A 15,696-nucleotide genomic window follows, 5' to 3' on the forward strand; every position below is an offset into this window, starting at 1 on the left:
ATCACCGCTTCTACCCGGACCTGGACCCCAGGGCTAGAGAGGAGACTGTCAGCAGAGCCACATTCAGACACAAGAGACCAAGTTCAGTGACACAAGTCTGCTTTATTGCAGGAAGGCACAAGCTTATATAGGGGTGGTGGTCCCATGACAGCACAGCAAGTAGGATACCTTATTAGCATTAGGTTTAGTGTCCTATAACAGTACAGCAAGTAGGATACCTTATTAGCATAACAGACTTAGCATCCTATTAGTATAAAAGACTTAACGTCCTATCACAGTATGGAGGGTAGGATGCCTTATTAGCATACTGTGTTTCAGATTACAGAACCTGGATTCCTGGAAACCATGTGACCCTGGGGTGCAATATCACCCTAGGCTCAAGCCTGTCTCCCACACAGACTAGATAGTTTTATCTTTCAAATTCAGCCTGATGTTTCATTATGATCAAATATAGTTATAATTTTTGGTAGGTGAATCACAAGAACATTGAGTTCTTTTCAGTGTCACAGTGTATCAGCAGACACTGAATGCCAATTTGTGTTAACTTTGATTACTTGGTGAAAGTAGAATACATTAAGTTTCTTCACTGCTTTTCTCTTTATTAATAAGTATTTAGTGAGGGGATACTTTGAAACTATCATGTTTTTCTTCATTTCTTGTACCAGTGTTAACAAACCCATTCAATTAGCCAGTAACTGTCTTAAACTGGAATCTCCCTTCTCCCCATGCCTGGCAATCACAGATTCACCCAATAAATATATGGGTGGAATAGCAGTCTTAACAGAGTACTTGCTCTCTACAGAGGATGTAGAGCCCTTCTGCTTTAAAGCACACCTACCTGTCCCTGGATTGGATTCTAAAAGCCCTGCATAGGAAGAACAGCCTGCTCTGTTTGGAGAGACTGTGCCTTCTCAGTATAGCTCTTCCTAGGCTGTATAATCGATCTTTAGTCTTTTTCCTTCAAATATTTAATGATGTCTTATCAACCACTGGCAAATCAAACCTCAAAACTAAAAGGATTATTCTGGTCACTGTAAGCAACCTATCACAGAAATGCAATAGTGGAGGTAGAGACAATTAAATAAAGCTGTTGAACTTTTAAAAAGAGATGGCGATACTGCGATGTTGTGCAGGCCAGTCTGCAACTCCTGGAATTGAGCACTACTTCTGCCTTAGTATTGGTAACTAAATAGCTGGCATTAAAGGCATGTGCTACAATGTTTGGCTTTAGGATGTTGAAAATCTTATTTGGAAGCCAACCACTTCTGAAATTATGAAAACAGATAAATTTGCATGCGTAACTATATGGAAAAGTAAGTATAGTCATTGAGAACAGCGAGTAAAGAACAGAAAGATACTTTGTAGAAAACAAAATGTAAGCGGTCCTGAATAATTTGAAAGAAATTCAGCCTTCTTCAACCTAAGAGACATACAAACTGAGACTCTGAGAGCCATTTCTCACTATTTTTTTTCAAAAACCTAAAAGCCTGGAATATGATTGGTGTGGGAACCAGGCTCCTACCCATGTTGCTGACAGATGTGCAAATAGGAATAGTTTTTAGTATGAGAGATTTGGTACTATCTAATATTAAAAATGTACCTGTCTGACCTAGCGATTGTGTTCTTAGGAATTTATCCTGTAGGCAGAGTCAACAAATGTTAAATGATCACCCAGGTCATTCCCTGCCATACAATGGCTGCAGAGTGGCAGAGTAAGAACGAGCAGCGGTGAGACTGCTGTGCTGACAAAGCCGGAGCTGTCAGGAATGGCTGATACAAAGTGGAGATACGTATAAACAGATCCCATACCTATTTCTTTCTTTTACTATCCTTTCTCTCCTTCACCACTCCCTATATTTGGGTCTCTTTTGAGGGCCCAAAGTAGAAATCTGGAGCCACTCAAGTCCTATTTCAGACCTTATATGTTATTAAACTCGCCTCATCTTGCTCCTACGTAATCATGGCCGTTTCCTTTGGGCCCTATCTATTCTCCAGGATCAGCCTTTGTAACCTCTCGTCATCTTCACTTCTAAAGTATCTGGCTAATTCTTATAGCAATTTTGCATCTCGCCTTGCTACCCTCAAACTTCTACTGGCAAAGTCTAGGGATACTTAGAAAAAGGGGGTGGGGGAGGCTGTACTGCCAAACTGAATTTCTCAAAACAAATCTAGCCGCCATGATACTTTGCTGAACATCTTTGCACAGCCAAGGTTTCCTCTCAACTTCCTTCTTACTCCCAGGTCACTAAAAAAGTATAATTATAAACGTAGAAAACGCCAACCAGGCATTCGTGTGGAATTCAATGCTTATTCCAGCCGCAGTCATCCAACCACCCACCATCCAATGCCTATTCTATTTCTTCCTTCTTTCCATCTATCCATCCATCCATCCATGCCCTCCCTCCCTCCCTCTCTCCATCCACACTATTAGTTTCTATGTCTCGACCCCGAACTCGTCTAAGTCAGGGTTTGTTGTCTCCCCGCCTTGCATATCAGAAGTTGTTCCATCAGGTCTGGGAGTATGACGAGCTCGCGAAGCGGAGGGCTGTGACAAGTGCAGCACGTTTTGGGGTCTCCAGCTGCGCAGGTCGATCCACCCACAGGGAGTCCAGCATTCGCCCATCGTGGGAAACAGTGACGAACCAACAGTTTATCCCAACAGCACAGAAGAAGCTGCCCACCGGCCCCACCCCATGTGACCAGTCGCTCACGTGAGCACGACCCAGCCTGACCTACAGGGTGCCACGTGAGCGCGTCCGCAGTCACGTGAGCGCCATCGCCGCTGCCCCAGCTTCCTGCTCCCGCGGAGCCGTAGCGGATGGCGGAGGAGGATGAGGAGGCGCGGGCGCTGCTGGCGGGCGGCCCCGAGGCGGGCAGCGGAGTCCCGGGCGGCGCGCGTGCGCTCCCGGCCCTCTGCGACCCCAGCCGCCTGGCGCACCGTCTGCTGGTGCTGCTGCTGATGTGCCTGCTGGGCTTCGGTGAGCCGGAAGGGCTGGGCGGAGGTTGCAGGGCTCGGGGATCGGGTCCGGTCGCCGCTTTTGCTGCTTACCTCGAGCGAGGGGCTCGGCGACGGATCTGGGGACCGTGTCCCCAAGTCCCCGAGGGCAGCGGCTCGCCCCCGCGGACACGGAAGGGTCTTTCCGGCCCCTCTCGGAGCACGGTGCTCAGAACTGAGTCCTTTCCTTGCAGATCCCCAGGAGAACCCTTCTCTCTCCCGATTTCCATGCGTTCCTCATCCTCCTCATCCTTTTTTGGGACGGTGTGCATCTTGCAGACAGCTTTGGCGGTTTGGCGGTGGTTGATTTCACCTAACGAAATCTGATCACAGTAAAAGCAGTTTCTTGAGCTACTTTAAGAAACACCTTTCCTTCCTGTGTTACAGTGTTCATTTTACCCGGCAGCTGTTCCGATTGGTTTAAGTTAGCTTGGCTCTAAAGAGTGTGTTTTCAGGAATCAGGTTCAGAAATGCCACGGTTTAGGAACTTTGTGCTTCTACTCGAATGTATATAGACAGTCATAAAAACACTTGGGGTTTGGTTTCTTTGCCACACCTTTTGCACACCGCTTGTCTCTCAGTTTTTGGAACTTGATGCCCATCCTTTCCCTTTAAAACACCGTACTGAGTCCCTTGTAAGCAATTAAAGCAGGAGCCAGAAGTTCCTGTGTTTAGAAACAATGACCAAGAAACAATGACAAAGTCGTTTAAGAAATTGTCCCTACTCAAACTGACAGCTTATTTTTGGTAGAGATGGTTATCTGCTGGGGATTCAGAGACTTACCTTCCTAGACCCCCCTCCCCCCTTAACTGGTAGCTTTATAAATTTGTAGCGTTAGTGCAGAGACAGTGTTATCTTGTGATTTGCATCAGCCTGCCAATTACCTTTAAGATAAATCCTCGTGCATGAATAACGTCTTTCCTTACTGCCTGTTTCTAATTCTCCAAGAGACATTGTTAGATTTTAATTTGATTCTTTCTGGCACCATTTTCACTAAATCATTTGATGGTAGGTATTTTGTTTGCAGATTTAGAATTTGTTCAAATACTGGTTTGGTCAGAATAGCCGAACTTCACTCTGCTTTCAAGAAGAGTGACTACAGCTGATGTCATGGACTGCATGGGAGTTTGTAGAGTTTTGATTTTGATGGCTTTATGTAAGCAAAATACAACTATTTCATGAAGATGTTAAAATAATAAACTCGGGAAACATGAGGAAAACAAAATGATTAAAAACAGTTGATTGTCAATTTCTCAATTCAAGTTTTCTGGTATTTGCTGTGTGTGTACACTGCTGGATTGTGGAAGTTCTTTGCTTACAACTAAGAAAACACTGGTGAATAAGGAAGTGGGTTAAGAGATGTTTCTATAGTGTCAGCTGGAGCCTGAACCTCAAAATCACCTTGGAGTAGTAGTAAGTTGTAACTTGAAACTTGTTAAGACATTATCCTTCTTGGTAAACATTTGCTTTTTCCTCTTCTAGGCAGCTATTTTTGCTATGATATTCCTGCAGCCCTTCAGACCCACGTTAAACGCGTGAGTTAATTTTCCACATTTGTGTCTCTACATCGAAGCAATTAACCATTACTGAGACATTGTCAGCTCTCAGGGTGCCCAGCCTGAAATGCCCATTAAATCAGTCACCAAACGCACAAGCCAGAGATTTCTTAAGTTCAAATGACTTACCCTAAAGAACTCATAGCACATATGCCATGAAATTGTTTCATTCCTTAGGTAGAGAGTTACGTACCCTTACCACAGTGTTGCTAAAGAAACTGGTTTTTGTTTGGTCTTTCCTCACCCATTGTTTACTGATCCAAATGATTTGTTAAATGGCTTTTCGCCCTTTTAGGTAAGTTTTGTTGTCATTTGTTTTATAAATGTAGACATTGATTGTGGAGGGTTGTCCATTACCCATATTTTCAGTCTTGAATTGTAAAAATATACTTGATATTTGTAATTCTTGGGCATTTAGATCCTATTTTTTTCCTCCTTTTTTTTTTTTTTTTTAAACCACTGAGCCCAGATTGTCTTTTTCATTCCAGAAGGAGGCAGAGAAGATAATGTTATGTAAAGAGAGGTGAAGATGATTCTTTTCTGTGTGGGAGGAGTCCTCAATGCCAGCAGAATTGAAATGAGAATGTAGGAGATAGTGATAGACTGAGTTTGTCCCCACACCAGTGGCTGGGCCTGGAATCCAAGAGGCCGCTGACAAACTATGTGGAATCTAGGAGTTCCCAGTGTGACCATTTTTGTAGCGTAGGAGCTGTAGCTTTCATGAGATTCTCAAGGAAGTAAAAGATGTACAAATGGTGAAAAAACTTTCCCTATACAGAAATACAAATGTAACCACTGTCTGTTTTCATCTGTTAATTGCTAAGCCTGTTTGGAAAAACAGTTTTATTTTCTTCCCATATAGGATATGCAGGTGAATACCACGAAATTCATGTTGCTGTATGCCTGGTATTCTTGGCCCAATGTAGTTTTGTGTTTCTTTGGTGGTTTTTTGATAGACCGAGTATTTGGAATACGGTAAGTTTGTTTAAAAAAAAAAAAACAACTCATCTGTGGGCAAATGTAATCTTGTTATTAGAAAAATGTAAGGATGGATTAGAGTATTTCTGCAAAGAACTGAATGTAGACTTGCCTTAAGTGTGATAGTGAATGTGAGGCCTTTTTTCTTAAGATTTTCATGTATCTAGACTTGGTCCTTGAAGCTTGGTTGGTTCATCAGTTGGACCAGGCCTTGTAAGTGCTGCTGATAGAGTAAGGTCCTCAGTTATCAGGAGGTTAAGTTTCCTCTTACTTGGGATCAGACAAAGCAGGTCTGAGTTGCTTCTACTTGGTCAGATTCCTACTGCACTGACCCCTTTGGAACTTCCTGAGCTTCTGTTTCCTCATTGTTAAAATCTGAAGGAGGATATGGAGGATATTACCTCCTTACCAGATAGTTATGAGGATTAAACGAGAGATGACCATCTTTGGTGTGTAGGTAGTAGATATTTTCTTAGCCCTGGTGTGATTTTTTAAAAAAATATTTTGTTTATTATTTTTATTTTATGTGTATGGTGTACTGCCTGCATGTAGATAAGTGCATCCGTGTCATGCAATGCCTGTGGAGGACAGAAGAGGCCGTCGGATCCCCTGGAACTGGAGTTACGGACAGTTGTTAACTGTCATGTGGGTGCTGGGATTCGAACCCGGGTCTTCTGCAAGAACAACCAGTGTTTTTAACCGCTGAGCCATCTCTCCAGCCCACCCCCCCCCTTTTTTTTTAATTTCTGCCTTACTTTAGCCACTGAGCTTTCTGAAAGGCTCTGCATATTAGATGCTGAGGAAGAATACTATAAGCTTTGTCACTTTACATCTTTGATCAGACGTATTTGAGTGAAGACTTGAGAGGTCAACTGGAAGTTTTTTCAGAAGGCAGAATTATGAAGCTGCTGAAGCAGATTCAATCATGTCTGATATAGATAAGGGTTGAAAAACTGAGTGTTTAGATTTGGGAGTTAACTTTAAGAATCTTGAACAGAGTATGAAGGAAGAGTTAAATGTGTTTTACTGGGTCTCAAGGAATAGAATTAACTTGAATTTTCAGGGAAACAGATTCCACCTAGTCTGAGCACAAACTTGCTTGTTCGGATTGTTGGGCTCATATAAATTGTCTGTGGGCCATTGCGAGTTTTCCAGTTAGAGAACATTCAGAGATGGTGTGGCTATTTTACAAGGCTCTTGAGAGGATCTAGGTTTCAGAAAGATACTTTACTCAATTGACCTTTAAAGACTCTTCTCATGCTGCCTTTTAATTAGTCTGGCAGAACAGGAATAGGTACTTGCACTATAGAATGATGGACCTGTAATTGTATTATCCTGGTTAATGTTTGTCCTCTGAAAGTAGTTTTAGTTATCAAAAATTGTAACCACTTAAATTATTTACTGTAGGATTTTCCTGGAATCAGTTCTAAACTCCGCATAAAAGTTTTGTAAAGAATTTCCATTTTTAAATGTTTTTGACAACTGGGAACTTTTTGAAGATTATTTAGATTTTAAGAGGTGATGATGACATAACAAGTACTTACCTTCCTTTGGAGGAAAGACACAGTGAGCAAAGAAAACTAAAATGAATTACGACTACAGGACTCTGAGTACTAATACTAACAAAAAAAATGACCGTTTCTCTCTTTCTTTCTTACAGATGGGGTACAATTATTTTTAGCTGCTTTGTTTGCATCGGACAGGTAAGAGTGGCTAAAACATTTATTATTTGGCAGTGACTTTTGAATCTTACCTAATTAATTCCACTAGCAAAGAGATGTTTAATGAATGACCAGCTTAATCAGGCCCATGAATGCCCATGTGATCAGAACTATTTAACACAAAAATACGTTTTTTTAAATTTGGTCTTTTTTGAAACAGGGTCCCCCTGTAGCCTCCTCAGCTGTCTTGGAACTTGCTGTGTAGACCAGGTTAGCCTCGAACTCACAGAGATCTGCCTGCCTCTGCCTCCCGAATGCTGGGATTTAAGGCGTGCGCCACCATGCCCTGCTAGCCTTGAATTTTTAGTTACTTGCCTCTTCGCTGCAGTAAAATACCCGATGAAAGCCACTGAAGGGAGGAAGGGTTTATTTTGGTTCCCAGTTTGAGGGTGTGATCCATCTCAGCAGGAAAGGCCACAGCAGCAGCGGTTACACTGTGTCCATGATCAGGAACCAAAAAGTGACGGGTGTAGTGTGGGACCCCAGCCCATGGAATGGAGCCAACTGCATTCAGGGTGGGTCTTCCTACCTCAATGAATCCAATTTGGACAGTTTCTCACAGGCATGCCTAGAGGCTTGTCTTCTAGATGATTCTAGATCCTGTCAAATTGGCAATGTTTACCATCACATGCATGACCATTACTGTTTTGATTTCTCAGATTTGTTAATGAAGGTAAGTAAAATTATTGTGGGAGTTAAGATTTATCATGTTAATTATTTCATTGACTATCTTGACTTTATTTTTCTGTTCAATATTTTGTATTACAGGTTATTTTTGCTCTGGGTGGAATATTTAATGCTTTTTGGCTAATGGAACTTGGGAGGTTTGTGTTTGGGTAAGCTATGCATAATTTCATGTTACCTAGACATGTTTATTAGCGATTTTTTTTCTTGTTTTTTTTTTTTGATGCTGAAGATTGAAGCCATGACCTCTCTTGTTTGCCAATTACTTAAGTCACCATTGACTCATGCCACTAGTTCTTAATTATTAAGGATTTAAAAGAAATATATCATTGTCTTTTGGGGGGAACTGCTCCAAAACATTGAAATATGTATGTAAGACTTTCTTAGTTCTAACCTTTATTTGAAATAAACAGTTCTGAATGTAGGGTTTGACTGTTACAAGCTTCTTCAGAAACCGTGTTTTCCCTAGGCTTTTCTGCTTGTGTTTGATTTAAACCTCATTCACAAAAGTATAGACCCTGAAATTCATTTGGTGGCTGTATTAGGTACTTTTCTGTTGCTGTGATAAAATACCATGGCCAAGATACCTTGCAGAAGGAAGAGTTTATTTGGGCTTGATTCTGGAGGGATAAGAATTCATCATGGCAGAAATACATGGCAGCAAGCGGCAGGTGTGGTGTGGCAGAGCGAGTGAACTGCCAGTAGAATGAGGCTGTGGTCTCTCAAAGCCCACCCCAGTGACACAGTTCCTCCTCCATGGCTCCACCTCCTAAAGATTCCATGACCTCCCAAACAGCACTACCAGCTGGGAACCAAGTGTTCAAATACTTGAGCTTATGGGGACATTTCTCATTCAGAGCACCACAATGACTCATGGATATTTCACTCTTTCTTAGTGGGTGGCATTCAGGTCTTTCTGCTCCCTCTTAAGTGCCTTGACATGGCACCTATAGGCTGACCACTCCATGTACATTTCAATATCTGTTAAATAAACCTGTTCCAAGTCTAGCCTTGGACTTCCTACCCTGAGAGATACAGGTGACAGAACTAAGTCTTTAAAAACACAGCTTACTCAGGCTTTTCACAGGCACCAGGGGCTTGCGGATATATGTAGCATACCCCCAAGGGAAACAAAATGTATATAAGAGCACGAAAGAGATTTTGGGACAAAAATGTGATAAAAATGGCTACATGGGTGAAGTGGGCCTTATAGAAAAAAGTGTGGGGACTGTATTAGTGGAAGAGAAAAAAAGTTTTGGACTAGGACAGAGTGATGTGATAATAACATGGGCTTATTTTTACAATATGAATGAGGCAGAGCTTCTAAGCGGGCCTTAAGGGGTAGTGGTGAATATATGGACCTTAAGTGAAGGAAAATTAAAACCAGGAAGTAGAAGAATGTTGCGTATGCAAAATGAATTGGGAAACTGATTGATGGAGAGCTTTCTATTGACCTGAAAAGTATGAATTTTCATTTTTACAAAGTGTGACCCACTCTCCCCGATCAACATTGTACATAGGATGGCTAGATGGTGCAGTAATGCAAGCTGCTTTCCTGCCCATCATGATTACTAATGCACCATCCCAAATGACTCCAGAACATTACAGTATAGAATACTGCATTTAGTTTAGATTTTGAGGCAGGTAGAATGTATGGCTGGCTTGTCTGTGCCCTGATGTCTGGGACCTCAGCTGCAAAGATGGAAGGCTGGAGGGTGGAATCACCTGGAAGCTTGTTTGTTACCTTTCATGTTGCACGTCTGGACTGGGCTGCCTTGAAGAATAGAACTGCTGATCAGAGCACCACAAATGGCCTGTATGGCTTGCTTTCTCAGCATGGGCATGGTTACCCTTCCTACAGAGTGACTTAGGACGCCATGTGTGAGTGTTGGACTGGAAAGGCAGATATCATCTGTATTATTTTTTGTTGCTGTGATAAAATACCATGACCTGGGGCTGGAGAGATGGCTCAGTGATTAAGAACACTGATTGCTGTTACAGAAAACCTGGGTCTGATTCCCAGCAACCACCTGGAGGCTAACAGCTATCTGTAACTCCAGTTCCACAGGATCTGACCTCTATAGGCATTGTACCACATGGGTGAACTTACATACAGGCAATACATTCATACACATAATACAAAATAAAATTAAAATTAAACAAAACAAAAAAACCCATCATGACCAAAAGCAACTTACAGAAGAAAGAGCTTGTTTTCACTTACGGTTCCCGAGGGTCTGTAATGATGGGGGAGGCATGGCAGAGGCCACGGGAGAAGGAAGCTGAGAGATCACATTTCCTTTTTTTAAAAAAATGTTTATTTTTAATTTTTAATTATTTTTTTAGAAGCATTTCATTATAACATTATCATAAGCAGTAACAATTTCCAGAGCAAAGATGCATCTCTTTCAAAAGTGGCTATGGTATAAACCCTGTAAGACATAAAATTGAATGTTATTTTATGTGTATGTGCGTATTGCCTGCATGTAGGTAAGTGCACCCATGTCATGCAATGCCCGTGGAGGACAGAAGAGGCTGTCGGATCCCCTGGAACTGGAGATAAGGACAGTTGTTAGGTGCTGGAATTTGAACCCAGGTCTTCTGCAAGAACAGTGTTCTTAACTGCTGAGCCATCTCTTCAGCCCCTGAGAGATCAAATTTTCAACTGCAAACATTAAGCAGAGAGAGTGAATTGGAAGTAGGCCGAGACTATGAATGACATACTGCCTTTAGCAAGGCCCACCTTCTAAAACCTCCTCAGACAGTGCCACCAACTGGGGACCAGTTGTTTAAATATCTGAGTCTGTGGGGGACATTGCCCACTCAAAGCACTATGGTAATGGTAATCTTTGGGATGTGTGAGATTACATGCTTCACTTAACCATATTCTATTGGTTGAAGCAAACCTACCTTAATTCAAGAGGAGGAGAGAGCTCATCTCTTGATGGGAGCATTATCAAAATTACGAACTGGGGCTGGAGAGATGGCTCAGCAGTTAAGAACACTGGTTGTTCTTGCAGAAGACCCGGGTTTGAATCCCACCACCCACATGGCAGCTAACAACTGTCCATAACTCCAGTCCCAGGAAATATGACAGCCTTCTTTCTGACCTCCGCAGGCATTGCACGACACGGGTGCACTTACCTACACACAGGCAATACATGCATACCGATAAAATAAAAATAATAAATAAAATTTAAACAAAACAAAATTACTAACTGGAATTTCCTTAAAAGCTAAGACTTTATTCCTTATCCCATGTTTAGGATTGGTGGAGAGTCCTTAGCAGTTGCCCAGAATACATATGCTGTGAGTTGGTTTAAAGGCAAGGAGTTAAACCTGGTGTTTGGACTCCAACTCAGCATGGCCAGAATTGTAAGTGTGGTGGCAGACGTGTGGGGCCAAATGGGAAGCAAAAGATTGAGTCCTATAAAATCAGAATGAAATGTGCTGGTATACACTTGAGTATGAGGAGTTAGGCATCGATTTAAAGAGACATTTTTCAAAGATTTATTTGTACATATGTTTGTATCTGTGAGTGCGTACACAAGTGTATGTGTGTATGTGTGGATACGTGTGCCTTTGTGTAGAGGCAAGAGGAGGGCACTGGGTCTCCTCTTCTGTTACTTTCCACCTACTCCTTTGAGGCAGGGTATCTCCCTGAACCTAGGCTCACATTTTTTCAGGGTGAAAGCCAGCATGTCCCCGTAATCGTCCTGTCTCTGCCCCACTCAGAGCTATGGCTACAGGCATGCAGAGAATTCCTGGATTGTTACATGGGTGCTGGCATCTCATCTCAAGACAGCCACAAGCACTCTTAACCACTTGGTCATCTCCCCAGCCCTTCTGCCTTTTTAAGATTTATGTATTTGTATGTGAGTGTGTATATGTATCTCTGTGTGAGTGTACACATTGGGGCTCATGTTTTCTCAGGCTGGAGGTCAGCAAGGCTCAGTTATCCTCCTGTCTCTGCCTCTCTTAGAGCTGGGGTTACAGGCATGTATGGAACCCCTGCTTGCTGCATGGGTGTTGACATCTGAACTCCTGTCCTCATGACTGTGCATGACATGTCCTCATGACTGTGTTCTTAACTGCTGAGTCATGTCTCAAATCTGATTTTTATATTCTTTCTTAAGGAAATAGAATGGCATTTACTTTATCCTAAGTAAGGCATCAGTGGATAGCCAAAAATAGCAAAGTAAACATTGATTAGTTCTAAAAATGAGTTTAGATTGCCTGATTTCTCTCCCATTTTCTAACCCCAACCCTAAACCTATCACTAACCCTAACCCTAACCCTATCGCTGGCACAGTCTCTGCGGAAGGTCTGCGCACTTCCCTCGGGGCAGCTCACTCTCATGGGAAGCCCGTCTTCTTCAGTTAACTTGAAGCTCAACTTGACACATATGAAACCTTTCACAAGGAGCTTTTACCGACTTCTCCTACCTCATTTTCTGTATCAATTCTTACCTTCAGTGCCATGCAACAAAACATTGCCTGGTTCTTCATTCATGATTAGAAACATTTATTTCCAGTGATTGTCTAAGCCATCTAACCTGAGTTGCAGATCGCAGCGTAGTGCTCATATCCCTCTGGACTCAGTAAGCCAGTACTCATGGTATTTGGAACCTACAATTCATCATGATGTTTGTGTTTGGTCCTACAGCGGCTACCCTGGGGAACAGCATTATGTTTTGATTAATATGTCTTGCACAATGTTTAGGTAGGCCTAAACCCTCTTAAGGGTTTATTTTTTTGTTTTGTTTTTTTCATAAAGTCTGATACATAGACAAGCCCTCACCCACCAAAGCTCCTTGCCATTAAAAATCAAGTATTCAATGACTAATCAATAATACAAAATTAATATATTCTTAGAGGAGAAATTAAGTAGAAAATGTTAATGTATTTCATCTTGCGAGTATTTTTGTTTCTGTGCACATAAGGCCTTTAAATTTTTTCAGTATTGAAAGCAGTGCTGTGCTGACATTGGCTGACATTTGCTTGTTGGCTTCTCTGAGTGTTTCCTTAGGCTAGCTGTTTGGGAATGGGGTTACTGAATCAGGGGTCTTGTCAGGGTTTCTGAGGACTGGGGATATATTGTTTCCACGTTTTTCAGTTGAGATGTTTTTGTCTCCATCTGTCGGATAGGAGAGAATCCTGTTTATTGTAGCTTTGATTGTACGGTGCTAGTGCTTTTTTAAAAGGTGATTTTATCACACTGGTGTGAAACACCTAAAGGGTCTTGTTGTTGTTCTTTGAGCTAGTGTGGCTCCCCTGTCTGAGTTTTTCCTCTAGGATGCCTCTGAAAGCTTCCTTATGTGGAGTTGGTGGATCTGGTTGTATGAAAACTTCTCAAAGAAGGAACTGAGTGACACTGATTCTCAATGACTCTGTCGTGGTTACTATTTATCATCAGCTTTTCTATGTCAGTGTGACTTACTTAGACCACATTAAATTGCATTTTGAGTTGCTCTGAGTTTCTAGAAGGGACTCTCAGGGGCTTTTAGGATGCAGGGGGAAGAGTTACTGGGGAGTAGGGAAGACTGGAGGTAGACAAGCAAGATTCCAAGATTGAATATAGTCTGCCCTCAAGGTTGCAGAGGCAATCTTGCTCAGGGGCACGGCCAGAAGCCATCATGCTCACCTGTTTACTCTCTTGGGAGCTCATTGTGTCCTGGCTTCTCATTGGTGCCATGCTGGTCTCCTTCCTGTCCCCTGATCATACCTGGCTGCTCCCTCATGGCTCTGTGCCCAGTTTTGCTCTAGCCTGGGCTGCTCCGCTCCAGATTTCTTCAGGGGACTTTCCAAGTTCACTCCAAAGTCGTCCTCAGCGAGGCCTTCTGTCCAGTTTTATATTCTTTCTATATTTCTGTGTTCTAGATATCTACTTTAGTTTTAAGTTCTTTTCATTATTTAAATACTGCGTTGTTTTTGTTTCATTAAAATGAAAGTTTCATGAAAATTTTTTTTCCTGTCATTCTCTTTATTATGTTCCTGAAGTAATGACTGACACGTTACAAGAGTTCAGTAATTGGTGGGTGAATGACTGAATGGCTGAAGATATTATCTACTATAAACTTTATTTTCTACTTTTTTGGATCATTTTGAGAGAGGGTTTCCCTTTAACCCTAGCTGTCCTGTAGCTCTCTGTGTAGACCAGGGTGGCCTTGATCTCACAGAGATCTACCTGCCTCTGCCTTTTGATTTAAGGCATGTGCCACCATACCTAGCTGTGTCTCTGCTTTTTGAATAGTCAGGTGAAGAACTTTTAATTATTTTATTTTCATTTTATGTGTATGAGTGTTAAGCTTATATGTGTGGTATCTTAAGTGTATCCATGCATGCAGTGCTCAGAGAGGCCAGAGGAGGTTGTCAGATTCCCTGGAACTGGAGTTATGGATGGTCGTTAGCTGTCATGTGGGTGCTGGGAATTGAACCTGAGTCCTCCTCAAGAGCAGCCAGAGCTCTTAACCCCTGAGCCATCTCTCCAACCTCTAGGTATAGTAATCCTAACTATGGCTTTATCTTAGCCTGTTGGCTTTTATTGTCTTTATAGGTTGTTTTTATCTTTTTAGTTATCTCAACATAATCTGGATCCTAGTTATAATTTCACTAAGCCACCTTAAGTAATTTTTGTTTTCCAGACTGAACTGTGGTATATATCATTGAAAATTCTATTGTTATTATTATTATTTTTTCTTCCTCAGGGAAGTACAGTGAATATGAACCTCATGGGTTGGCTGTATTCTAAGATTGAAACTTCACTGGGTTCCAGTGGTCACATGACTCTGGGGGTGACACTTATGATCGGTAAGTGACTCTTCAGGCCCCATCTTGTCTCTTCTGAAGGTATTGTGTTGGAAGGAAGAGTGGGAAATGCTCCCAGGCCACATGGGTTATGATTTCGCCCCTGTAGTTTACTAGTTCTTTTGCCTGTTTAGAAATAGCTTGTTTTACTTTGATTTCTACTTCCTGGGATCTTATTCCTGCCTGTCTACATCACTTTTGTCATTTGTGTATGTGAAATGAGATCAGTCAGGGAGTGTGTCTAGGTAAGATCATAGTAATTCATAGCAGAAGGAAAAATTGCTTCCATTTGATCAAAATTCAGCCAGAACACCTAGAGAGCTTGGATTTCATCAGAGTCAGACATGGTGTGGAAAGATTGAAAATCCACTAAGTTGAAGGTCAGAAGCCTGGGCCCATTCTGTGCTGGCTGTAACTAATCATATCTTTAGGATAGGAAAGTCAAGTTTCTGTGCTTCAGTTTTCTGTAAAATTGCAGCTTTTTGGCCAACTCTGTATGGTCCCTTTTGTTTCTAAGTCTTCTTATCAGAGTTCCATGGTGCCAGTTGCTGGGTGGTCACTGAGCAGTATGTGGGGCTCTCCAAGTACCTTTCGGGCTTTTCCTCTCAGCACAGATTCTCAGACTGTGTATAGTAACAAGAGTCCCATATGCGTAGATGGCTCCTCGGGGCTCTACAGTGACCCGTCGCTTGGTGATGTAAAGGCTCAGGTTTGCATATTTTTTATCCCTTGTAATTCCGTGATACATACAAGCCTAGTTAAAGGAAGATAGTGGAGGGGTTCTCTTAATGGGAATCATGTCTGAAGACTCTCCCCACTGCCAGACACTCCTTTTCAAACTCTTCACCTTAATTAAAATTTTTTTCATGCATGTTTTTAGCATTCTGTTTATTTTTCCTCCACATGCAGAATTTTAAAGGATTTTGGAGCTAGAAAAGTCAAAGCTTTATATATA

The 15,696-nt window shown here is 42.0% G+C and overlaps 1 protein-coding gene across 2 annotated transcripts in view; it reads left to right on the forward strand.

Annotated features, from left to right (window-relative positions):
- Positions 1 to 2,803: 2,803 nt before the first annotated feature.
- Mfsd1 (major facilitator superfamily domain containing 1) overlaps positions 2,804 to 15,696 on the forward strand; it is a 32,709-nt gene continuing 19,816 nt past the window's right edge. For both annotated transcript variants that reach the window (XM_008837464.3, XM_017799206.2), the window contains exons 1-7: positions 2,804 to 2,978; positions 4,479 to 4,531; positions 5,415 to 5,527; positions 7,191 to 7,233; positions 8,020 to 8,087; positions 11,202 to 11,310; positions 14,642 to 14,744. In XM_008837464.3, coding sequence (XP_008835686.2) covers positions 2,819 to 2,978; positions 4,479 to 4,531; positions 5,415 to 5,527; positions 7,191 to 7,233; positions 8,020 to 8,087; positions 11,202 to 11,310; positions 14,642 to 14,744 — 649 coding nt within the window. In that variant the 5' untranslated portion in view covers positions 2,804 to 2,818. The remainder of the gene's footprint in view (positions 2,979 to 4,478; positions 4,532 to 5,414; positions 5,528 to 7,190; positions 7,234 to 8,019; positions 8,088 to 11,201; positions 11,311 to 14,641; positions 14,745 to 15,696) is intronic.

The sequence above is a fragment of the Nannospalax galili genome, unplaced genomic scaffold (genome assembly GCF_000622305.1).
Source record: "Nannospalax galili isolate Female #2095 unplaced genomic scaffold, S.galili_v1.0 scaffold617, whole genome shotgun sequence".
Classification (NCBI taxonomy): Eukaryota; Metazoa; Chordata; class Mammalia; order Rodentia; family Spalacidae; genus Nannospalax; species Nannospalax galili.